The sequence below is a fragment of the Xyrauchen texanus genome, chromosome 8, assembly GCF_025860055.1.
Source record: "Xyrauchen texanus isolate HMW12.3.18 chromosome 8, RBS_HiC_50CHRs, whole genome shotgun sequence".
Lineage (NCBI taxonomy): Eukaryota > Metazoa > Chordata > Actinopteri > Cypriniformes > Catostomidae > Xyrauchen > Xyrauchen texanus.
In genome coordinates, this window is record NC_068283.1 from 22,583,565 (window position 1) to 22,610,221 (window position 26,657).

General features: G+C 40.2%; 1 protein-coding gene across 1 annotated transcript; it reads right to left on the reverse strand.

Moving 5' to 3' along the window:
- Positions 1-12,088: 12,088 nt before the first annotated feature.
- Positions 12,089-21,812, reverse strand: LOC127647807 (E3 ubiquitin-protein ligase RBBP6-like). The gene is made up of 13 exons (XM_052132281.1): positions 21,099-21,812; positions 20,924-21,020; positions 20,677-20,819; positions 20,337-20,509; positions 20,155-20,258; positions 19,701-20,047; positions 19,463-19,547; positions 18,184-18,244; positions 18,024-18,078; positions 17,566-17,937; positions 17,195-17,314; positions 15,231-17,081; positions 12,089-15,135 (listed from the first exon to the last, which is right to left on the reverse strand). The coding sequence occupies exons 1-13, from the start codon at positions 21,239-21,241 to the stop codon at positions 13,695-13,697; spliced, it is 4,992 nt and encodes a 1,663-aa protein (XP_051988241.1). The 5' UTR covers positions 21,242-21,812; the 3' UTR covers positions 12,089-13,694.
- Between the last annotated feature and the right edge of the window lie 4,845 nt (positions 21,813-26,657).

The following is a 26,657-nucleotide window of genomic DNA, read 5'->3' on the forward strand; positions in this document are numbered from 1 at the left end:
CTGCTCGCGTTCTCTGTCTTGTCCCTTCGTGTTTAGTTTTCAGTTTTCAGTTCTATTTTCCCCATTGAGGGTTGTTCCTTTGTGTTTTTCTTGCTTGTTTATTTAATAAATTGAAACTGCATTTAGATCCACATCTCCTCGTCTGCCTTGCTGCTCAAGCGTTACAGCTTGAGTGGTCAGTGGGTTCCCGCCAAATTCTTGGGATAGCGAACTTCATGGCTCTCTTTTCCCCTCTGTACATCCTACAAAAATACATTTATTTCAATAAATGTGCAAGAGATTCTCGCAACATTTTTCATATATGATATATTTTTTCAATAACATTGAAAATTGTATAACATTTTAAAACTAATCATCTGTGTAAAGCAAAAGCTTATGCGCCACCCCTCCCACCATCACCCCTGGACATCCTCCTTTCTTATTGGTTCTAGAGCAAGACAGAACAATAATGGGGAAAGAGGGCAACCCTGCCAGGCGCCCCTACCCAAAGTAAAATAATCTGAAATTAATCAATTTGTTTGTACCGCCGCTACCGGGTGTCTACAAAGTAACTTATTCCATTCAATAAAAGTATTTTTGAATCTGTATATTTCCAAAATTTTAAAAAGATAGTCCCATTCTACCATATCAAATGCCTTTTCTGCATCAAGTGAGATGGCAGCGACCAGAGACTGATCATTCACCACTGACCACATGATATTGATGAAACGGCTAATGTTATCAGAAGAGCTATGACCTCAAATAAACCCCACTTGATCTATATGTCATAACTTTACTGAATCGATTAGCTAGAATTTTTGACAACATTTTTACATCTAGCTGAATCATGGAAATTGAACGGTAACTCTTACACTCGCTTGGATCTTTGTCCTTTTTAAGTATCAGACTGACCTGGGCTTGTGTCATGGTTGACAGAAGCGTTCCATTCTTAAATGATTCCATATAAACTTCTAAGAAAAGTGGAGCCAGTTCTGTTGTATAAGATCTAAAAAATCCAGCAGCAAAGCGATTTGGCGCCGGAGCCTTGCCTGTAGGCAAGGCCTTATAACCACTGTCTTCCTCCAAGGTTATCTCAGAATCAAGGGAATGTTTTTGCTCAGTTGTCAGTTTAGGGAGATCTAATGGTTCCACAAAGTTTCTAATATCCTCATCAGTAGACAAAGACATGGAATTATAGAGATCAAGATAGAATTCTTTAAAAGCATTATTAATATCAATGAACGAGAAAAATATTTTACCTCTGCAGGCAAATATCTTTTGACTGAGGGAAATGGTAGAAAAAGCCTCTCTCTGCTTAATATATTAAGCAAAAAGCTTCCCTGCTTTGTCCCCCGACTCAAAGTATGACTGTCTTGCCCTGAATAACCAAAACTCCACTTTCTGCGACAAAATAGTATTATATTGTGATGGCCCAAGCCACACAGGATGAATAACCAGCAAGGGTAATACAGCACACAAGCCATGTTTTAAGTACACAGGTTGTTATTTTTGCAGTTAGCCACACCCCAAACAATTCATGATTTATCACATAGTTTATTTCAGGTATAATATACATTTATTTGCTTTAGCCATACACTGTTTAAATGGAGTGCACACATTTTCACATTGTAGGGTTATGTAAACATTTTTTGTTCTATTAATCATTGTTTCTTTGTTACCATGTTGGAGAGAGGTCTGTCCTGGGGGAAAAAAGGCGTGGCCAAAGGTGGAGGACTGTGATATCCTGTGACCTGCCAATTAAGCCATACCATGTGCTGCCATGTTGGAGGGGGATTTTGGGTTTAGTTTGTTTTACTTTGTAGTTGTTTGTATTTGTCGTCCATTTTGTTTTTCCTTTGTGTAAATTGGTTTGGCCAAGCCACTATATATGTTCCCTTGTGTCTCATTCAGTTAGGTCAGTTTGTTCAGTTCATATCCTGTTTTGTTGTATGCTGTTTTGAGTATAGTTATATTTTGTTGACCTCTTTTATAGGCCTAGTTGTTAAAGTTTTGGTTTCTATTGTTTAGTATTTTTGGGGTAAATAAAAAAACCCCAAATATTTCAACAAGAAACTCCTGTTTTCCTCATTGCTGGACTACATGGTTCGTGACAATTGGTGGCAGCGGTGGGATTATACAGTTGAGGAAACAGTTTTTTTTGTTGCTGATCCCCCAACACTGAAGAAAGATGATAAAGGGGAAAGGGGAATCAATTAATATTATATCCCATGTTGTTCAGATGAGAGAGCGGCTGGAAATGATGAGTGAACTTGCCCAATCACATATGGTGGAGGCCCAGCAACAGTAGAAGTCCTGGTATGACCGGTCAGCCCAGCAGAGATCTTTCAACCCGGGACAGAAGGTGCTAGTGCTCCTCCCCAGTGACGACAACAAACTCCTGGCAAAGTGGAAAGGGCCGTTTGCGGTTTTAAAGAAACTTGGTCCCACCACCTACCAGGTAGCAACCCCAGGGCGGCCACGGTCAAGCAGGACACTTCACATAAATCTCCTGAAGGAGTGGGTGCAGCGACCTGAACAAAAAGAAGTGATGCTTATCAGAGGTGTGCAAGAGGAGGAGGAAGTGAATGAACAGTACTTGCCTTCAGCTGGGGTTCCAGGGGACCACAACCTCAACCACCTCTCGGAAGAAAAGCAGCTTCAGGTGAGAGAAATCTGTAATTACGAAGTATTCCAGGAGAATCCTGGGAGGACCGATATTGTTAAACATGACATTGTTGTTAAGGAGGGTGCGTCAGTGAGGAGGCTTAGTTACAGGATCCCTGAATGCCTGCTGGCCTCACTGAAGAAGGAGATAGACCTAATGCTGTCCCTGGGGATCATTGAGTCTTCAAGAAGTGAATGGTGTAACCCAGTGGTCCTGGTGCCAAAGAAGGACGGAAGCATAAGGTTCTGCATCGACTTCAGGTACCTGAATTCCATTTCTCAGTTCGATTCATATCCCACACCGAGAATTGATGAACTGTTGGAACGATTGGGGAAGGCAAAGTACTTGACCACAATAGATTTGTGTAAGGGTTACTGGCAGGTTCCACTCACGGAGCGGTCCAGGGAGTTGACAGCCTTCAGGACTCCATGGGGTCTCTTCCAGTTTACCGTTATGCCATTTGGTTTGCATGGGGCTCCAGCCACCTTCCAGAGGCTCATGGACCAGGTACTGGGTGGTTTCACTGATTTTGCAGCTGCATATCTGGATGACATTGTCATTTATAGTACCACCTGGGAGGAGCACTTGGAACATCTGCATGCTGTCTTGGATCGTCTCCATTCTACTGGGCTGACCATAAATGCATCAAAGTGTCTTCGCTGCAGCAGAGACAGAGTACTTTGGTCACATCATTGGAAATGGGGTGATAAGGCCACAGGTCAACAAGATCCAGGCCATAAAGTCATGTCCGTTGCCACACACAAGGAAGCAACTACGCTCTTTCTTGGGCATGGCAGGCTTCTATCACCGCTTTATCCCACAATTCTCTACCAGAGCAGCTCTTCTCACAGACATGATAGGATCTCGGTGTCCCAACCAGATCCAGTGGACAGAGGAGGCAGTGGCAGCTTTCCAGGACATCCAGCAATCACTAAGTAAGGAACCAGTTCTGTATAGTCTACACTTTGATGACGACTTTATTCTGCAAACAGATGCTTCCGATAAGGGACTGGGGGCGGTGCTTCTCCAGGGACCACCAGACGACCGCCATCCAGTTGCCTACATCAGCCGGAAAATATTCCCCCGAGAGGTGAGGTATTCAACGGTGGAAAAGGAGGCGCTGGCTATAAAGTGGGCTCTCGACTCCTTCCGTTATTACCTCCTGGGCAGAGAATTCACCCTTGAGACCGACCACAAAGCTCTACAGTGGATGGAACGAATGAAGGACACTAATGGCCGGATTACTCGTTGGTATCTGGCATTACAACCTTTCTGCTTCATCATCCAGCACATCCCTGGCAAAGTGAACGTTACTGCAGACTACCTCTCTCGCAGTACCAGCGAGAGTCCTGAAGGGGGATGTGATGGCCCAAGCCACACAGGATGAATAACCAGCAAGGGTAATACAGCACACAAGCCATGTTTTAAGTACACAGGTTAAGTTATTTTTGCAGTTAGCCACACCCCAAACAATTCATGATTTATCACATAGTTTATTTCAGGTATAATATACATTTATTTGCTTTAGCCATACACTATTTAAATGGAGTGCACACATTTTCACATTGTAGGGTTATGTAAACATTTTTTGTTCTATTAATCATTGTTTATTTGTTACCATGTTGGAGAGAGGTCTGTCCTGGGGGAAGAAAGGTGTGGCCAAAGGTGGAGGACTGTGATATCCTGTGACCTGCCAGTTAAGCCATACCATGTGTTGCCATGTTGGAGGGGGATTTTGGGCTTAGTTTGTTTTACTTTGTAGTTGTTTGTATTTGTCATCCATTTTGTTTTTCCTTTGTGTAAATTGGTTTGGCCAAGCCACTATATATGTTCCCTTGTGTCTCATTCAGTTAGGTCAGGTTGTTCAGTTCATATCCTGTTTTGTTGTATGCTGTTTTGAGTATAGTTATATTTTGTTGACCTCTTTTATAGGCCTAGTTGTTAACGTTTTGGTTTCTATTGTTTAGTATTTTTGGGGTAAATAAAAAAAAAAAAACATTTTTCAACAAGAAACTCCTGTTTTCCTCATTGCCGGACTACTTGGTCCGTGACGTGTGTATATATATATATATATATTTGAATCAGGTCAATTCCCTGAGGCCATCAGATGACATTCAGCGCTTCAGCACTGCCTCGGCACTTTTAATATTCCCTTCTAAATCCAAGAGTTCTCGTGCTTTGGATTTTTTGATGAATGAGGCATACTGAATGATCCGGCCCCTAAGAACTGCCTTAAGTGCCTCCCAAGCTATACCCACAGAGGAAAATGAGGACCAGTTGGTCTCCATATAGACATTGATTTCAGTCTTTAACATTTGTTGAAAATCAAGATTTTGCAAAAGGGATACATTAAAGTGCCAAATATATGATTTATTTTTCTCCGTATGTGGCAACACTTCTAAACTCAACAGGACATGATCTGAATCTAAGATGTTTCCAATTGAGCACTCAACAACAGATACAAATCTATTCTAGAATAAATGTTAAGGACTGATGAAAAAAATGTATAGTCCCTACATGATGGGTTCAAAAGTCTCCAAATATCAGTAAGACCAAGATTTTTACACATCCTGTGATGCATCAATGTTGCTCTAGGGGGCTTGCACACGTTTGCTTCACTATGATCAAGGACTGAGTCCATCATGAGGGGTGCCAGCAGCTTGCAACATCCCTTCAAAATCTATAACAAAATCCCTGATCATCAATGTTAGGTGAATAAATATTATCCAAAATCAACCTTTGCCCCTGAATTTCTGCTAAAATAATGACTCTTCCTAATTTATCTTAATACTGTTTGAGACATTTGAATTGTAGATGTTTACTTATCAATGTAATTACTCCTCTGTTCTTACTTGAGCCAGCGCTAAAGAAAATATGTCCACCCCATGTGTTCCCAAATTTTTCAGCTTCCTGCGGGGAAAGATGCGTTTCTTGAAGAAACATGTTATAATATTTCTTATGTTTAAGAAAAGAAATAACCTTCTTTCTTTTTATGGGGTGCCCCAACCCATTCACATTCCATGTGGAGAGAGATAATCCACTCAAATTAGCGTTTGACATTTTGACATATTAGAAAAAATAGATCATGTGTCAAAAATAAAACTATAAAGACCACCTTCCAACATTAGTGCAACAATCAACTCCAGAACTTTCCCCAGAACCAAACAAACATAAAAGAAAAACATGCACATTAACCCTGCGCACGACAGCGCCAACTCTAAACTCAAAAGGTCCATGTATGCCTGCTAGAGTCCCTGCGACAACTGATGACTTAATCCTCCCAATGTCCTACAAAAAATACTTCACAAAACAAACTCCAGCCAATAGGAGGCATAAACACAAGGCACATGCAGATTCATCCACAACTGTCCCGAAGGAGTGTTATTTCACAAACCAAACTACAGTCGCTAGGCGGAACCAGCACAAAAAGAAACAAAACAGATGCCCGTTTCCTCGGCCGGTCAAGTGTATATTCAGCGAGACAAGCTACTTGGGAGTCAGAAACCAATGTGTTTCTGCGTTGTAGTGTTCAGCTCTTCTCTAACAAGTTAAAGGAATAGTTCAACCTAAAATGAACATTTTGTAATTATTTACTCATCCGAGGCTGGATTTCTCCCACCATACATTCCAAACCAAGTCCCTGGTCTGCAGGCCTGTCAGAGGTTTCATCTTGAGCAGCTAAGTGTCTTTTAATATCTCCAGAGCCTGAGGATTTTTCATTCTTTGCCATGTTAACTTCAAAGAACAGATATTTAGCAGGGTGTATCGAATCTCACTGGTTTATGACATAAAAATAACCAAAAATGCGCAGAGCTCACCTTTTACACGTCTGCGCCTCACATGGCGTCACCAATATTTTTATATTTAATAAAATTGTTAAATATTGTAATGTGTTTCGAGATATGTCCATCTGCAGAGCCACAGAGCAACAGCAGTTTCAGGCCCGATGTGGTGTTAGATTAGCACAATCTATCGTTTGAGCATCATTTCTTGCTTGCTTCATGCTTTTTTAGGTTTAAAATGTGCTGTTTTTACATCGATATCGATTTGATTACTATCTAAAATGTCTTGGTTACTGTTGTAACCTCCGTTCCCTGATGGAGAAACCGAGACGTTGTGTCAATGTAGTGACAAAAGGGGTCGCTCTTGGGAGCCCCAAACACCTCCAATCTTTGAGAAAAGTCCATTGAGAATTGGCGAGTGGAATTTACATGCCACTCCCCCAGACTTACATGTATAAAAGGAGCTGGAATACGGCCACTCATTAAGGTTTTTTGCTTGAGGAGCTGAGACAAGGTCTTGGCCATTACAATGGATAGTACAACGTTGTGGCAAGAGGGACACAATGTCTCATTCCCTCCATCAGGGAACGGAGGTTACAACAGTAACTGAGACGTTCCCCTTCTGTCACTCACTCAATGTTGTGTTGATGTAGTGACACTAGGGGTCCCTATAGAAAAACGCCACAACAGCTGAACCGTGTTACGTGAACTGCCGATGCAGGTGCAAGCAAGCTGCTGCATGTGTAATAGCAGGTGCATTTGTCTGCACCTAACCTCCCCCAACACCCCACAAGACGTCAGGTAGTTCCCCACACCCCTGAGGTGGGGAAGCAATGTAACTAGCATGGGAGCAGGCCACGTCAGCCGTGGCCTTTTCTCTCTATGTTTTCTCTACACAGAATATTATATTTGGATGGGGCAATCTAACGCTATTATACGCATCGGGGAAGGTGTTCTTTTCCTTTCCTATTCTTTAAGGGGGAAAAAAGGAGACCACATGTAACATGGGGTAACATGTGGCAATACGACACGTTGGTTCATCCGCCGCACATGGAAGAGGCGGGTTGGTAGGTCCTGCCTCAAAGGGGAGGAGCTCTACAAACAATGGCAGAGAAAGCACTGCACAAGGGAGATGGGGTCTTCCAACAGGGAGACCGTACCGTGGAAAATACATCACAGGGAGTTACCGGAGTAGTCCGCATCTGTGGAGCACCTATCACAGTACAGGGCATATTAGAACCCGTAGTGGGTCTGGCTGCGAATTCCCCCATCGAATTCACAAGCCACAGGGCTAGAGAGGAAAGCATCCAGGGTTCATGGGTTCGTGGTTTGGGGAACCCAGGAACCAATCATCTAGCCACGAGAGCTCAGGGGAGTTTGGAGGGTTCCTGTCCAACCCGACACTTGCGGTGGCCAGCATGGTGGTCAGCTCTGCATCGGACTCAGACTGGGCGGGCAGACTGGAAGGTCGAGTCGAGTCCTCAGTGTGCAACATTGCCAGGGCGCTCTCCGATGCAGCGATCGAGCACTCATCCTGCTCGCGGGCTCCGAAAGAGACGTTAAGCTAGCTGTGAGGTGAGCTGGTCTCATCTCGGAGCTCGATGGGGCAAACGAGCGTGCTGGGGAATGGGAGGTCTGCGGGAGTTTACCCGGCGAGACCGTGCCCATTGAAATCCCCAAATTGGCTCTAGTGCCAGCCGAGCCAGCCTCGTACCCGTAGGTAGAAGGCACGGCGCGGGGGGCGGCAGGAGCAGCTTTCCCATGGAAGAAGGAAAGCCGCAACCACAATGTTGCCATGGTCATGTTCTTGCAAAGATCACACAGAAGGAGAGAAATCAGCTGGAATGCACCATATATCCAACAGCATACGCTTCTTCGTTTAATCACGATTAATTAATCGGGACACCATGTAATTAATTCGATTAAAATTTGTAATCGATTGACAGCCCTAGTTAATATGTTTACCAAAAATACTAGATTTAATAAAACTTTACATAGACAACAACTTACCGTGCTCTCTGACATGATAGTTCTGTCATTAACTCTGCCCGTAACATCAGTACGGAGACTGCGGTCCTGAAACTGCTGTGGCTTAAGGCTGATTTATTCTACTGCGTCAAACCTACAGCTAGATCGATACTATTATGTATAGTATATTTGTGTGCTGTTGATAAATCTATGAAAACATGTTCCATCGCTATGTATAAAATCATAGGCTAAAGTACTGTTTGGGTATTAGGAACAAGGAGAAGATATAAAAATCTATCAAACATGTTACTATGTATGCAAACTTGTGTCTCTTAGCCCTGTTGACAGCACTAAAAATTACCTTTGCCATCTAACTAAAAATTATATACCTCATATACACATAGCCTACAGTCGAATTCAGAAATGTACATACACCTTAGCCAAATACATTTAAACTCAGTTTTTCACAATTCCAGACATTTAATCGTAGAAAACTTTCCCTGTCTTAAGTCATTTAAGATCACTACTTTATTTTACATGTCCACATACATGTCCAGGCCCGTCTGAAGTTTTCTAGAGAGCATTTGGATGATCCAAAAGAGGATTGGGAGAATGTCATATGGTCAGTTGAAACCAAAATTGAACTTTTTGGTAAAAACTCAACTCGTCGTGTTTGGAGGAGAAAGAATGCTGAGTTGCATCCAAAGAACACCATACCTACTGTGAAGCATGGGGGTGGAAACATCATGCTTTAGGGCTGTTTTTCTGCAAAGGGACCAGGAGGACTGATCCGTGTAAAGGAAAGAATGAATGGGGCCATGTATCGTGAGATTTTGAGTGAAAACCTCCTTCCATCAGCAAGGGCATTGAAGATGAAACGTGGCTGGGTCTTTCAGCATGACAATGATCCCAAACACACCGCAAGGAGTGGCTTCGTAAGAAGCATTTCAAGGTCCTGGAGTGGCCTAGCCAGTCTCCAGATCTCAACCCCATAGAAAATCTTTGGAGGGAGTTGAAAGTCCATGTTGCCCAGCGACAGCCCCAAAACATCACTGCTCTAGAGGAGATCTGCATGGAGGAATGGGCCAAAATACCAGCAACAGTGTGTGAAAACCTTGTGAAGACTTACAGAAAACGTTTGACCTCTGTCATTGCCAACAAAGGGTATATAACAAAGTAGTGAGATAAACTTTGTTATTGACCAAATACTTATTTTCCCCCATAATTTGCAAATAAATTCATTAAAAATCCTACAACGTGATTTTCTGGATTTTTTTTCTCATTTTGTCTCTCATAGTTTAAGTGTACCTATGATGAAAATTACAGGCCTCTCTCATCTTTTTAAGTGGGAGAACTTGCACAATTGGTGGCTGACTAAATACTTTTTTGCCCCACTGTAGATACTTGTCAACCTGTTTCCTCCAGCATCTACACAAGGTCCTTTGCTGTTGTTCTGGAATTACAGGGCTCGACAATAAGGACTGCCTGATAGCCCTGGGCCAGTGTGAGAAAGATTCGGGCCAGTTGCTAGAACTGGCACTTGCCCGTTCGGGCCAGTGCTGCATTAATAACATTAGTGCAAGCAAACTACAAGTAAAAATAACATGGAGCGTAAAAAGTCTTCTAGTCTCCCAGGAGCGAGCACGAGTATATTATCTTGCAAAGACGCATAATATACAGGATGCGCCAAGGCACAGTCACGTGCACGCAAAAGATCGTGCAGATACCGTGCGCACTCTCCTAGCATTGTCCTTGCTCTTTTCCAAGTGTCTTAGCAGCAGCTATTACCAATGTGTAGAAAATAGCAGGAAAAAAAACCCACTTGAATTTCGTAGAGGTATTTAATGTGTTTGCAACATTTTAAGTATACCCGACCATGCCGTGTTCACAGTGCGTTAAATCCCCACATTTTTCGTTTTTACATATTGGTGAAAATTATATTGGAACACAAGAAATCAACAGTTATACACGTTTCTGGAAATCATGAGCTGCTCAATATCCAAAATGTAAGTATGCATTTAATTAGGTAATGTTTCAAAACGTAAATATTAATTTCACATGGTAATGGCATTTGATATGAAATGAAGCAAGATCACTATGGCTATTAGGCTATTATTATCAGAGCTGTTCAGCTGCAATGTGAATATGAATATTTGAACTTCATATCATCCTCATAAAACACCTGTTATATGTCTCATTTCTGGACCATTCAGGTATATTTGTTTTTGTTCTTTGTATATCAGTCAGTGTTGGTCTTGTTTGGGTTGTCTGATTTCATGTTATATACACATTGCTAATTCACAGATTAGGCCTAATATCTACCTACTGTATATTACACATCACAACTGATTTCTGAGTCTTTTCTCTCAGCCAATAATCAGATCTTTAACTCGGTGAATACTCTTTGATCCTTCTTGTGAAAACACTACACATGGGCAAAAGTTGCATGACAGCATGAATAAACGGGTGACTGAAAACCCATCAACTCCTCCGCAGAACTCTTGGCTTAAAAGCACATGTAAATGTCAGGACGGCTGAGGTTAATATGATGAATTTATATCTTTAAAGTGCATACATGGGACTACATAAGGAATATATCATATCTTGCAAATTATAAATGTGATTAAATTTTGGGGGACACTGTATTTTTTATTTTTTTCTCCCCAATTTGGAATGCTCGTGTGGAGGCTTCACGCTATTCTCCACGGCATCCACGCAAAACCACACCCCACCAAGAGCGAACCACATAATAGTGACCACAAGGAAGTTACCGTGACTCTCCCCTCCCTAACATCCTGGCCAATTTGGTTGCTTAGGAAACCAGGCTGAAGTCACTCAGCATGCCCTGGATTTGAACTTGTGACTCCAGGGGTGGTAGTCAGCATCTTTACTCGCTGAGCTACCCAGGCACCTGGGGGACATTGTATTATAAACATAAGATATGTAAAAAATAGGTATCTTCTGACATATTTTTTAAAGTCATGATGGTAAAAACAGCTATTTGTCATTTTTGTGTGGGGGCTAGTGAAAATTTTGCTAGGGCCAGTAAAAATCTGAAGCACTGGCCCAATCGTGCCAGCAGAAAAATTCCTTACCATTGAGCCCTAGATTCATTTGCACTTTTCACACTAAACAACGTTCATCTCTAGGAGACAGAATGTGTCTGAGCAGTATGATGGCTGCATGGTCTCATAGTGTTTATACTTGTGTACTATTTGTAGTTAGTACAGATGAATGTGGTACCTTCAGGTGTTTGGAAATTGCTCCCAAGTATGAATCCACAATTTTTTTGTGAGGTCTTGGCCTTTTTTATTTTCCCATGATGTCAAGCAAAGAGGCACTGAATTTGAAGGTAGTTCTTAAGATACATCCACAGGTACACCTCAAAGTCAATACACCACTTATCAGAAGCTAATTGGCTAAAGGCTTGATATAATTTTCTGGAATTTTCCAAGCTGCTTAAAGGCAGAGTTCACTTAATGTATGTACACTTCTGACCCACTGGAATTGTGATATAGTCAATTATAAGTGAGACAATCTATCTGTAAACATTGCTAATATTAAATATGTGGAATGGCTAAAAAAAATAATTTTAATGACTTCAACCTAAGTTGTAAATTTCTGACTTCCACTCTATATATGCTAAAATATTTCTTGAGTGTAGGGTGAAAGTTGTCAATCGGCTTTGAAGGGGAAATAACTGTGCAATCGGACAAATTGAAAAGAGTAGGCATACATTACTTTTTCAGTGTACCTGATATAAACATTTAGTCTTTAAGAACCCCAATCTGAAGCTAATACGTTCCATAAAAATAACTGAGAATTTCCATGTTTGTACATGAATAAATATGTAAGTCTAATTTTGGTTGAAAGGGTGTGCACATTTTTATAATTTTCTTCTTGCACTTTATTACCATACAGGAACACACAGACATACAATATTAGCATCTAGAATATTATTTGTTATTATGCACTATTGTAACACCCATTGGTCCCTTTTAAGAAAGTCATTCATTTCTTAGAATAATTTATATTCACTTTTCTACAGGTCTCTGAATGTCACAAATCACAACGTATTTGCGTGTTTTGAATTTGGGTGCAATTCACTCCAAATTGTCAGTAAATATGCTTCTTACTGAGGGTTCAGACAGTGTTGGATGTCCCTTGTAAGAAATTTAGAGACCCTAGCAGAAGAAATTGAGAAAAATACCTGTCTTTGAGACTTGTATGGACTTTCAATGTATTTTTCTCCAAATTGCCACAGTAAATATGGTTCATACTGAGAGTTTAGATAGTGTGGGAGGTACTTATTTGCCTTGATATAAAAACAGAAAGGGTGCGCAACTGCTAAACCCATCAGTGTGGCGCATGATCATGGTGTGAAAAAGTTCCGTTTCTGTTTATATGGAGTCTTTCAAAATGTTCTCTACACAAGCACTCACAAACAACAATAACAAGCCAATTAAATATTTTAGACAGAAAAAAAACTAGCAAAATGACATGCAATATAGAAATTTCCATGATTGTGATTTGACTCACGTCCATGACTACCAATTTCCCTGATATTTACAGGCTGTGCATGACTGTCACATATTGGGAATCTTTATTACTAAAGGCAAGACCGTCCAATAACCACAAGACAGGAGATAATCTTTATATTTTCTTAAAAAAACAAAACAATTTATTGCCCTCAAAACACATTTCCATTTCATAAGATAATTTAAATTACTCTTGTGAATGTGGAGCAGAATAAAGTAAAGAGTAGAGGAAATATTCACAGTGCAAAAACACACAATTTGCAATCAATATGTAAGCCCCAATTTCTAGCCACAAATATCCAGTTGCCTTTGTAACAATATTATTATACTGTCATAATGATATTTCTCTCTCCAATGCCACTTCTAAGAGATGAGGTACAAAAGGGCAAACTTTTGCAAATCTGCAATCACATTCACATTTTTAAAGTGCTTCCTCCACAATGGCCTTAATGCAAAACCATGATGTACTGTAATAGAAGATTCTGCAAGGATTTTAAATCTGAACCAAAATATTAATGAAAGTTCAGAACCCAAAACAACTACACTTCAATCATTTAAGTAACTATTATCTTACATTGGTGGCAGAGGTTAGCATGGTCATACTAACAAAAAAGCATGACTCTAACCAATGGGGGGAAAAAAAAAAAAAGTAAAGCTGAACAACGCTTAAAACAGACAGCCTTCTTTCTGCAGTACAATATTTTTTTATTTTTCAATTCTTTAAGATGAGTAAATTAAATTAAAGGGTCAACCTGTAATGAATTAAACAGATACTTTTGCCCCATGTTCCTCTTTGTCATTCTCATCTTTTTCCTTGTCATCTTTATCTTTGTCCTTGCTCTTTTTTGACTTTTTTTTTTTATGTTTGTTTTTGTGTCCTTTGAGCTCTGCTTCAGATTCATTACTTGTGTGTTTCTTATGCTTTTTGTGTTTTTTGTGCTTCTTGTGTTTCTTCCTCTCTTTCTTCTCCTTTTTGTCCTTTTTCTTCTTTTTGCTGTCCTGACTGCCCGGGGAGCTAGGGCTGCTACTATGTCCATGGCTTCCAGAAGGGCTTGGACTCTGACTGCCACTGCTGTCCCTCTCTCGCCCTCTCTCCACTTTGCTCTCTAAGTCAGATGTCTCACTCTCACTTTCGCTGTAGTCTGGGACAAATGCAGCCTCATCAGTTTCCCGTGCTAAATCCGTGGACAGTCGTGTGGAGCGCGCAGCTGGGATTTTGTTGTGGTCACCGTGTGTGCCACCTTTCTCTGTATCAGCCCTAGGCTCTGGATTTGCAGATGTATGAGTCCTGTGATCCCTGTCCTTTGTGGGACGCAAGTCAGAATGCCTAGAACTCTGGCTCTCCTTACTCAATGACTTGTGGTCCTCTGGACCTGTTCTTTTGTGCTCCGAGTTGTTTTGGGATGATGTTCTCTTATCCCTAATTGGGCTTTGGGTTTCCTGAGAAACTTCCAGGCCTGTGTGCAAGTCCTTTACCCTTGAGGGTGGGGAGAGTGATACATTCCTCCTGATAGGACCTCTTTCATCTCTTGATCTGCTACTTAAATGGTCTCTTGCATCATCTCTGTGGTCTGGTTTCCTGTTGATGAGGCTCGTCGTTGTATCCCTACTAGCTGGCTTTCTAGAGTTTGGTTCAGACCTGTCAGCTAGTCTGTCCCTGGAGGAATGGGATGAGGAGCTCCGCTCACTGCCATGGTCACTACCTCTTTCTCTTTCCTGATTTGGTACACTAGGTTTCCTTTTATCCGTTACATCACAATCTGCAGTGCTGCGGTCTCTTTCTTTTCCTCTGTCTCGATCTCTCTCTTTGTCTTTCTCCTTCTCAATATCTTTCTCCTTATCACCTGATGTAGAGTCCTTGGCAAGTTTTACATCTGCCTGAGAATCTTTGGATACAGAGGGGGCATTGTCAGCATGGGGAGACTCCTTGTTTGTTAATTTTGGAGCAGTGTTCTCACTCTCAGGAGCAGAGCTGGACACGTTGACAACACGTGTCCCAGTGGTTCCCTTAGAATCATCATCATCCTCAGATTCATAGTCCTCTTTTTCCCACTTGGAGCGGGGCACTTGGATCATAACAATTTCATCTTCAGCAGGGGTGGAGCTGTCATTGGTGTATTCCTCCAGTGTCTTCACCACAGTCTTCTTTAGGTCAAGCTTCTCTTCGTGCTTTTTGATGGGGCTTCCACCTGTGGAGCTGGTACTGTCAAACACAACAAACTTAAATAAGCTGATGGTACAGTGCTGCATAACAAGTTTTAAGTGAAAGGAATCTGTTAAGTACTTGAATTATCTCACCTGTTGTAATCGACCAGCATGGACCCTGACCCATCGGGAGTGTGCACCTTCCTCCTCAATTTTCCCCTTGACTTATCTAACCTGCCCTTTCCCATGGCATGAGCAGAATCCTCAGCTGAAATAGGGCGTTCAATCCCAATTATCCTCTTCCCGATTTCTCTGTTAATTTTAATCTTTCTTAAAGGTTCTGGCTTGATATCCATCAGGGATGGAATAACCACTTTCTCCTCAACTGCAATTTCACTCTCCAGCCTAGGTTTAGGTTTTGGAGAGCCTCTAACCTTGCCAGTAACTTCCATTTTGGCTACTTTGACTGGGGGGATGTCCAGGTCTTTCACAGATGGCTTATCATCTTTCCGTTTCTTTTTATCATGTTTGGTGTCAACTGCCTTGGTGGGAATTTTCTCAGTTTTCGCAGGCTTCTCTAGCTCTTTCTTGATCTTCCCATCTTTGTAAGGAACTTTGTCCAGCTTTGCTGGGTCTTTCATCAATTCTTTCTTGCCCTTAAGCTCATCTTTGACAGACTTCAGCTCTTGATGGTGTTTGATGGGTCTAGACTGCATCAGCTTGCGAGGGAGCATGAGTTTAGACTCAATGAAATGAGGTCTGGTCGCTTCAGGTTTGTGGGACAGTTCTTCTTGGACTCTCTTAATAGCTGGTTCAATTGGAGCCACCTTATCAAGCAGTGCATCTGCATCCTTCTCTTTGGCAGTCTTTGTCACCTTCCCTGAAATTTCCTTCTGTCCACTGCTTTCAGACTTTCGTTTAACTTTGTCAATCTTGCTTTTAGTCTTCTCTTTCTTCTCCTTTTCAGGGATGCTTTTGTAGGGCACTGCAGCGCTATCCATGGGTTCATCCCTGACAGGTGTTGCATCGTCACGGCTTGAATTCATCATCATGGGGTCTCCTTTGCAGTCATCTTTCCTGGAATCATCCATCGAGTCAGAGTGGCTGAAGGGTTCACCATCATCCCTCTTCTTTTTGCGATGTTTCTTATGCTTCATAGTCTTGGTGTCTGTAGCAGTGCTGCCACTATGTTCTCTGTCTTTAAGAGGTTTCAAAGAGTCTTTAATTCCTTTACCAGCACCAGTGTTGATGTGGAGGTGGCCATACTTCTCAGCACACTTCTCTTGGTATGTCATGGAAACGCGGCCTCTCGGAGGAACACCATGACTTTGAGAAGGTGGTGGGTAATCATCCCGATGCCCCCTACTGTAGGGGGAGTTGTCCCTTGGACGAGGAGGGGCAAAACGCTCAGGGGTATAGTGATCTCTGCTGTTTGGACCACGGCTCCGTGGATGACCACCGGGTGGGTTGTTGTAGCTCTTGAGGTAATTGTCATACCATTCCCTGTACTCTCTTTCCCACTCTCTGTATTGTTCTCTCTCATAGGGGTCACTCTGGTCTACGTTGCGGCCATAATAAGCCTTAGCATCATAAGGTGGCAGCTCTCTGTACCTGCCAGTGTATTTTCGCTCACCCTCCATCTTAGAAGGTGGTGGGAGTTTCTTGCTGGGACTGTGATTCCTATACACTGGGGATCTGGATCGGGAACGATAAACTCCACTGCCCATCCCACTCACATCCCGACCCCTATATGATGGCGATCTGCTGCGGGAGCGATGGAATGCTGGACTGCGTGACCTCGAACGATAGCTACGGCTGCGACCTCTGCCTCTGCGGGAGTATGGTGAGCGAGAGTAGGAGCGTGATCGAGAACGAGAGCGCGAACGGGATCTAGACCGAGATAATGACCGAGAGTAGGAGCGTGGTGATCTGGACCGTGAGCGAGATTTGGAATAGGAATATGATGAGCCACTGTAGGAGGAGCCTCTGTACGGAGATTTAGATCTAAATAAATAAATAATTAAAAAGGACATTGTGACAGCTTTGGTAATGCAAAATTTTCATAAAAATGTAATAAAAAAAAACTACCACTTGAAGAAATTGTGATATTTCCTTACCTAGAATATGATCGCCTTCTGTCCTTCTGGATCTTTCTGTACTCTAAAAGCTCTTTGGCAAAGTCATTTGTAAACTCCTCAAGTTTAGACTTCTCCCTGGTAACGAATCGACACTGGGAACTATTTATCAAAAACAGGATGGAAATAAATATTGCAGTTAAAAAAAGGTAATTCAAGCAAAAGAGAATATATTCTATACAATCCAGAATGTATTTCACATAAAGGTACATAAAGACAAATGTATTTGATGCTAAAATGCAAATCACCAACTTGTTAAAATATGTTGCCAAATGTAAGAAAAGTCAGCAAAGTGAGCCTTTCGCCAAATAAGCCCAACATAATAATTCACCAATAAAAAGCAAACTACTAACTCTTCCTTCAGTCTGCGCTGCTGCCTGTAAAATTCCTCCTTGGACAGAAAAGATGCTGATGGCATATTGGAGATAGGGTTGGCTACAGGTGGCTGAGTGCCAGGAGCTACCCAGGGAGCCTGCACATTAGGTGGGACTGGTGGAAAGACAGGCGGCGGAATGTTGAAGGGAGGGGGAGGCTGTGGTCCTGGAGGATACTGCATGGGATATTGCTGAGGAACAACACCTGGTGGCTGAGGCATTGGGTGTGGTGGTGGAGGAAATAGAGGCGGCACAAATACTGGGGGGACTACAGGGGGAAGATTTTGCACTGGTGGAGGATGCTGTGTCCTTGGTGGTCGCTCACTAGGAGGTCTCCCTCTACTTGAGGACCTGGCAAGATTGGAAAACTGGAGTCAGGCATTCACCTTTTTTTTATCTGACTGAAACATTATTAGTGAACAAGCTGAGACACTTACGGATCCCATGGAGGACGGCTCCCAGTTGACCGTGGCCCACTAGCCCTTGGCGGTCCTAAAATATTATATATTTATTAATTTTTTTTACAGAGGTAACCAGGTTGTATGTCTACAGACAATAAATAAATAATAATAATTACTTGTGCTCAGATTATCTTACCTTGTCTTTGCATGAGATGTGGAGGCATATTAGGCTGCCCAATCACTGAGACATGGAAACCCTATGCATACAAAATTAAAGAATATCACTAATCTGCATTCATCGAAGCACTATAAAATAATCTAGTCTATGCTCTAATCGCCATTAACCAGTCCCACCAGGATTTCGCGGCACCTTTTCCTGACTTTGAGGCCCAAAAATGACTGAATTTGCTATGGCTTTTCTTTATTTGTTTGTTTAGCAAAAAAACCTCACAAATCATCATTATATACCTCTGCAATTGTGCAATTACATGTAAATATTTTTGTGCACAATAACTGAATATGCAGTTAGCAAGCAAAAAAAAAAAAAAAGAACAAATCACACACAAAAATGCCATAAATTTAGGTGAAACCTGTGGGTATTGGAAGATCCTTTATTTTACGCCTCAGACAATGCAAGAAAACTTCTGCAAGTTTAAAATAGATGTGCAATAAATCTGTAAACTAAAAACACAAATGAGGATTTAATAATTAGGCCAGTTGCAATTATTACATTGTCTAATATTGAAATCTGATATATGGCCATTTACAAACAAATACAATTAGAGTTCATATATTTTAGCATTTAAATAAATTTATATTTCACAAATATTTTGAAAAACATTTAAATGGAAAATCGCCATTGTCATATTTTGAAATATACGTTGCATATATCTATATATGTGACCTTTTTTATATATCAGTAAAAAACATGCATGAACATTTATCATCATCATATGAGCATATTGCTATTTTCAGATGCGTAGATTATGTTAAGCACTGCAAATTCTAATCACATTTTACTACACAACTAATGGGTATTTTAAGTGAATGTTAGGGATTCTTTGTATTTACACAGTTTTTGTGTCTCATTCGCAGCACTAAGGGTGAAGATTAAACGCTAGATGTCATGCATGTGTGCTGTCTGCAGTCCCGTGAACGTTTTGTAAGGATTTTGATAGTGAACGCACAATGTGGAGACGACGAGACTGAGACGCTTACTATGGAGATGATGCAGCAGTGCATTTGGATATGTTGCGACAGCTTCAAGCTTTTGAACCAATTGCTTTTCTGCTGTAAAAACAAGTGATGGGATTCCATCAGATTTATGTTTTTGCAGAAATTTTTGGGAAATTATATAAATAAATTGCAAGTTACCGCAAATAATGCAGAGATAGTTTGAATTTGCAAGAATTCTTGCAAATCGCAAGATCTTGGAGGGACTGATTAACGGCAAGTATCATCTAAAAATTCTATACCTTTGGACCAGCAGAAGTCGTTGGCACAGACGACTCTGATGAAGGCACAACAGAAGGTGTGGGGACCTCAGATGCAGGTTCCTCCCTTCAAAAATCACACACACAAAAAAAGAAATAAAATCCTAAGCAATAGTAACAACAGCAAAGGGCTCTACCAAGATTGCCAAGGCAATCTTATAGCAAGTAGCTCATGCTCTATACAATCAGTGGATCCTCTAAATGCTGGAAAATTATTTACTTGGGCAATGGCAGGTCATCCTGCTTTGTAGAGTGCTGAGGAGATCTCACTGCAGGTGTGCTGCTACTCTGCACGTTACAGCTGCTGGTAGAAGGTGGGGAGCTGGAAGGCAGGTGAGTGCTAGCAGGAGACGATGCAGCAGCCAGCGTGCTTTGGGGAGGAGTGCTAGCAGCTGTTGCGCTTGGAACATTGGCCATTAGAGGGTCCTGTTGGCGTGAAGTAGCCAGCCTCAGAGGAGGCCGCTGCACAGGAGCCTGCGCTTGGGCTCCTTGTACAGTAACTTGAGCAGCAGTAGCTTTGCGAATCCTCTTGGTGTATCCAGTTTCATTCCTAAAATTATTCACTGCCTAGATTTGGAATGAATCATAAGTCTTTAAAACCCTATTAGGTAACAAGGGAATACACAGAAGAAACAAATAAATTGGTATGATTATTAAAGGGAAGGTTTCCTTACTTGGCGCAAAAACTTGTTCGCTATCAAAGCATCAGGAGATACATCCGATTGTTTGCAGGTGGGGCAAACATGCTCTTCAGACTCCAGCAAACATGTACGAATACCTGTGGCCAAAATTTTTGTAAGCTTTTAAAGATAAAAGAGACTTTTTCTAAAAATGTTTTGCTTGAGCAGACACTCACACTCATCACAGTAGCTATTTCCACAGCACGGAATAACCACAGCATCAGTCATAAGATCCTTGCAGATCAAACACAGCAGCTCATCAGGAACAGGATCTTCTTCTTCTGAGGATGAGGACTGATTCTGCGGCAAGAAGGGTGGCTTCTCTTTTTTCCCAATAGCATAAGCCTCACTAAAAAAGCAAGCACAATATGCTCAACAAATTGGGACATTGTTTATACATGGTGAGGCCACTACTCTGATAATCGTATTATTTATTTATTTTTTTGCATCAAGTAGAATAATAAAAAGTTAAACTTTTTATCCAACAAAACTTTCAGCAATGCCAGGTATACTCACGCATCAATAGTGGGAATGGCATATGCGCCGCTGTTGGTCAGCATGACCCCCTTTCTGTTTGGATCATCAACCTCCACCATGAAGCTCCGAGGAATTCCTGTGCTTTTCTTTATCCGTTGAGGAGCTTCAAAACTTCGATCCTGCTAACGCATGGTTGATATTCAAGGTAAAATTTCTTCTCTGACTTAAGTGCGTGTCAAGTTCACAACAAATTTTAAAGAAGCTCTAGTAACGAAAACCAAATTACCCCATTTGTTGGGCAGTTTCGGATGTAATGTCCAGTTTTTCCACAACGAAAACATGTGTAGTTTGGTGGGGGTGGACCTACAAGCTTCTTTGCATAGCTGATGAATTAAGATTCATGTTAGAATTAATGCGAGAGCAATTTAATATGTTGTCAATGTCTTAAATTCTTTACTTACTGAATCGGATCATAGTCATGGTTGGACTGAGACATCATTGCTTTTATTTTATCTTCCTCCGATGCATTTGTTTCAGCAAGATTGGCTGTCTGTTTAACAGGCAATGTTTTCACAAGTAAAGTCAATGTTGGTATATTCAACATTCATCGAAACCTTGTCCTGTAAGAAGTTGCGCTTGTCTCTATCAGTGTGTGATTTCTCTTTAAAACTAAAGTGACTGATGAGGAGTAACAGGCCTTGAAAAGGCTTCAAGAACATAGTGGCATTATGCTATGTACAATTAACATTAGCAAGAGATCAGAATTAATTCATTTAAAAAGTTGCTTGACTTCTGAGATTCTTATATCCATCTAGAATATCCCAGGATCTACAAGCCCCCCCCCCATTTCCATGGTTTTATTGGATAACATGCTTCTTTTTGTCATGAGAGAGAACAATAGGTTTACACACTAATGCACACACACATAAAAGAAAGCGATTTAGTTTTCTGGATCTCCTTATAAGATTGCAGTTAGAGTAAATGACATTTACACAATACCAATTTAAAATGGTATGATGTGATCAGGGCACCAACTTGAAATTAAAATTTGCAACTGCTCTGCAAGAAAAAAGCAATGATAATTTTTCATATAAAAATAAAATAATTTTGCTGGGAAAATAAAGTGTTGAGATAATATTGTACATGCTGCTAAATAAATAAATATATATAGCAGCATGTACAATATTATCACACTATTTATATCTATCTATCTATCTATCTATCTATCTATCTATATATATATCTATATATATCTATATATATCTATATATATATATATATATATATATATCTATATATATATCTATCTATATATATACACATATACACACACACTCACCTAAAGGATTATTAGGAACACCATACTAATACTGTGTTTGACCCCCTTTCGCCTTCAGAACTGCCTTAATTCTACGTGGCATTGATTCAACAAGGTGATGAAAGCATTTTTTAGAAATGTTGGCCCATATTGATAGGATAGCATCTTGCAGTTGATGGAGATTTGTGAGATGCACATCCAGGGAACGAAGCTCCCGTTCCACCACATCCCAAAGATGCTCTATTGGGTTCAGATCTGGTGACTGTGGGGGCCATTTTAGTACAGTGAACTCATTGTCATGTTCAAGACACCAATTTGAAATTATTCGAGCTTTGTGACATGGTGCATTATCCTGCTGGAAGTAGCCATCAGAGGATGGGTACATGGTGGCCATAAAGGGATGGACATGGTCAGAAACAATGCTCAGGTAGGCTGTGGCATTTAAACAATGCCCAATTGGCACTAAGGGGCCTAAAGTGTGCCAAGAAAACATCCCCCACACCATTACCACCAGCCTGCACAGTGGTAACAAGGCATGATGGATCAATGTTCTCATTCTGTTTACGCCAAATTCTGACTCTTAACATCTGAATGTCTCAACAGAAATCGAGACTCATCAGACCAGGCAACATTTTTCCAGTCTTCAACTGGCCAATTTTGGTGAGCTCTTGCAAATTGTAGCCTCTTTTTCCTATTTGTAGTGGAGATGAGTGGTACCCGGTGGGGTCTTCTGCTGTTGTAGCCCATCCGCCTCAAGGTTGTGCGTGTTGTGGCTTCACAAATGCTTTGCTGCATACCTCGGTTGTAACGAGTGGTTATTTCAGGCAAAGTTGCTCTTCTATCAGCTTGAATCAGTCGGCCCATTCTCCTCTGACCTCTAGCATCAACAAGGCATTTTTGCCCACAGGACTGCCGCATACTGGATGTTTTTCCCTTTTCACACCATTCTTTGTAAACCCTATAAATGGTTGTGCATGAAAATCCTAGTAACTGAGCAGATTGTGAAATACTCAGACCGGCCCGTCTGGCACCAACAACCATGCCAAGCTCAAAATTGCTTAAATCACCTTTCTTTCCCATTCTGACATTCAGTTTGGAGTTCAGGAGATTGTCTTGACCAGGACCACACCCCTAAATGCATTGAAGCAACTGCCATGTGATTGGTTGATTAGATAACTGCATTAATGAGAAATTGAACAGGTGTTCCTAATAATCCTTTAGGTGAGTGTATATAACACACACACACACATATATATATATATATATATTAAGTGTTGTGATAATATTGTACATGCTGCTAAATATAAATACACACACAGAGAAAAATCACATAATGGAGAGCCAAGGCACTCTAAAAAATAAAATGGAGGTTAGAGGGAAAAAAGGTCAACATGATCCACAAGCTTTGATCTTCAATGTGAGAAAAACTGAGAAAAGATAAATTCCAGACCGTTTTACTTTTTCAGTAAAAAACCTCCAGCAACCACAATTAGTTACTGTGCTTGCACCGTACTCCCCTCCAAACTGTTAAAGGCACTAAGCTCACTCATTACAGGACCAGGCTTTCACACAAGTATCAGAACATTTATACAAACACAACAAGCACATTTCAGCAATAATTCATATCATCCACTAAATAATTCTAAAACATTTTTAGTTATTACAGATTTGTACTATCATTATTCAAAATGCTAAATGATAAGTATCAATTTTGCTAGTCAACAGTGCTTAATTTTCTATGTAGTATACAACATAACACATCAAATATAATATAAACTACTTTGAGTACTACACAACAATCTTCACTATAAAAACTGAAAATAAATTCATTGTACACTTGTCTACAGCTTGCCAAATCCAAATAGCTGAATACATAGTAAATTGTATTAAGGGTTTTTAGAAAAGAAAATACCTTTGAAAGCAGGGCCAGTGAAATGGAAGAATCATCAATCTGTCATTGGGAAAAAAAAGATATTAAAACAAAGAGGGGTTCACCACTATGACAAGGCACAACGCTATTATGCCCAATTGAGAGAAGCTGGACAATTTAAAAGTTTACAATCTTACAACCAATTAAGTATATTTACAACCAATTACAATACCAAAAAATGGAGATACGTGAAAATGTAAATGCACATACACACAAACACCAGTGTTTATTGAATTTTAAATATTTTGTTAAACTAAGGATATTACCAATTAATAAATATTTTGATCCACTCTGATACCAACAAATAAAGCTCAGAATACTTTCATTGAGTTTAACATAAGCCAATCACTTATGTTATGCCAAAATAGGGTATCCACAATATCCTACAGAAAGTGAAAACACAGGGCCTTGAGAAAGATTTCAAGGAATTAAACTACTTTTATTGTAAATCCTTGCAGTAATCATATAGTAAAGCAATGTACTCAAAGCAAAATGTAACTTAAAATTGTACAACAGGCCATATATGAAATATTTAAAACTGTTCACTGAAATTGAGTATTCCTTCGTGTTCAAGTGAATTTGTCCTATATAATGTGCCTCACAATCAGTCACTCACTGATTTTCTAGGAATTATTGGTCTCAGACTCAAAAGTACATTGGAGAGAGGCAATCGCATTATATGTACAAAAATATATAACAAAAAAATTTATAAAAGTAAACAGCTATAGTAAATATATTTTTATAGTAAACATTATAGTTAAAACAGTGTACGTTCAGCCTGTCACATATTGAAGGACCCAGTAGCTTCTTTGCATACATTACAAAAGAATTGGACAACAAATATGGAAAACAAATACAAAACAGTCATAAAAACCCAATATGCATTTAAGCATATTTCTGTGGCATCATTCAAGTACAATGTCAAAGTTAAAAAGGTGTAAAATATTGCAGTTTAGTCTTGTTAGAACAAAGATTACAAGGCCACTTCACAAATGTAATTTTAATAAAATTTTGATTTGTCCCCCAACACAGGAGGTATGTATAAACCCTGAAACTACAAATGGTAATTACAAAGGTTCTAAAGTAAGCATAAAAAATTGCTTCTCACTGATAGCTAATTTTTACTGATACCAACAAATTAGAACAAAAGCTTGCACTCATACAATACTCCTTATGGATGACCAAGATGTATGGTTATTAGATAAACAAAAATCCAAGTCACAAAAGGATCACCAGAAACACTTACAGCAATATCATAAATGCTATTGAATTTACTCAACAGTTAGGGTGGAATTTCACAAAAATGTGCACATTCTTCCCATCTGTGTACAGCTTTTTAATTATGAAATAAAGCGATGAGAGGCTTTATGTTTAGTGATTTCACCACAGCAAAGGGGTGCTCTTGGGCATAACAGAAAGTGGCAACAGCAATGACAAAGTTTAATAATTTGCTAAATAATATTCGGAATACACTATTCTTCCAATTAGTATAGCTCATTAGCTTAACTGTAGGTGGTTTAGTTTCCAAGCAACATTAAAAGTGCAGTAAGTGATTTATTTTCTCTATTAAATGACATACAGAAAACGTTCTTGTAACCGGTCATATATAAATGAAATAGGTGCCATGAAATATCACATCGTTTTTTTACCAATCAGAACACTTTCTGCCTCTCAATCATTGTGCGCGTTCAAAGGGTAGCAGCCCATATAATTATATGTTAGTGCCGGTACGATGTCCTGCTCCTGCAAAACGCTCATGGATCGGACAGCAAAATGCTCAGGGTGCATATCAAACAGAATTATGCATTCACTACCTTTAACTGTTGAGGCCGCTGACAACCTGGTTCTTTTTATATGTCATGACTGTCAAGACAGCGCTTTACAACTTGCAGACAGCAGTCACATCTTATAGGGAACTCTTAATTACAAGTTAGAATCTTTGGTCACGTATGTACCATAAATCTAACCGAAGGATGGCATTTAAAATGTATATTTTAATAAACAATAGTTCTGAAGAAAATTAGCATTTTTGAGCCATGGGTTCCATCTGGATTTTCCTATGTTTTTTTTAAAGCAGTTTAGGATTTGAGTAAAATAAGGTCTGTGGTAAACATTACTTTAAGACACTTGGACGTTTTGTTTTACAACATAAAATGACACACACAATCATACACCAAACATGCATTTTGAAGCCACAGCATTTTATTTTGTTTCTAAAAACATGCTTGTTGTATTTGCTGTCCTCATTAGAGTAATCCATTTAAAAAAAAATTTGTTTAAATGTGTATTCAAAGTTCACATTTTGTAATGACTGTGTGTAATTAAAGTTGCAGGACAAAATGTTCAAATATCTTCAAGTAATGTTTACCCCAGAAAAGCAATAGCATTCGCCAACAAATTGAAATCATGGCTGAACAGCTCTATTGGGCACTTGAGGCTGTGCCATCTTGTATATAGTCAGAGCTAAAGAGAATGCAGGCATTCCGCTTCGTATTGCTCCTGACAATGCTTTTCAGCCATTTCTATATTCAAAATAGAGCGGTTACTCATGTCTTATTGCTTAAATGTGTGAAAACAGTTGCATGCTTTATTATTTTACAGTGGATTTGAAAGCTGCTCATCAAATATCAGGTTTCAAACCAACCATTTTGAAATACCATGTATACTTGCCAAACAAATCCATCTTTCTGCTACAAACTATAAAAACAAAATATGTAATGCATATTTAGATAAACAGGGCGTGGACATGATGTACATTTTGTCATCAGCAGA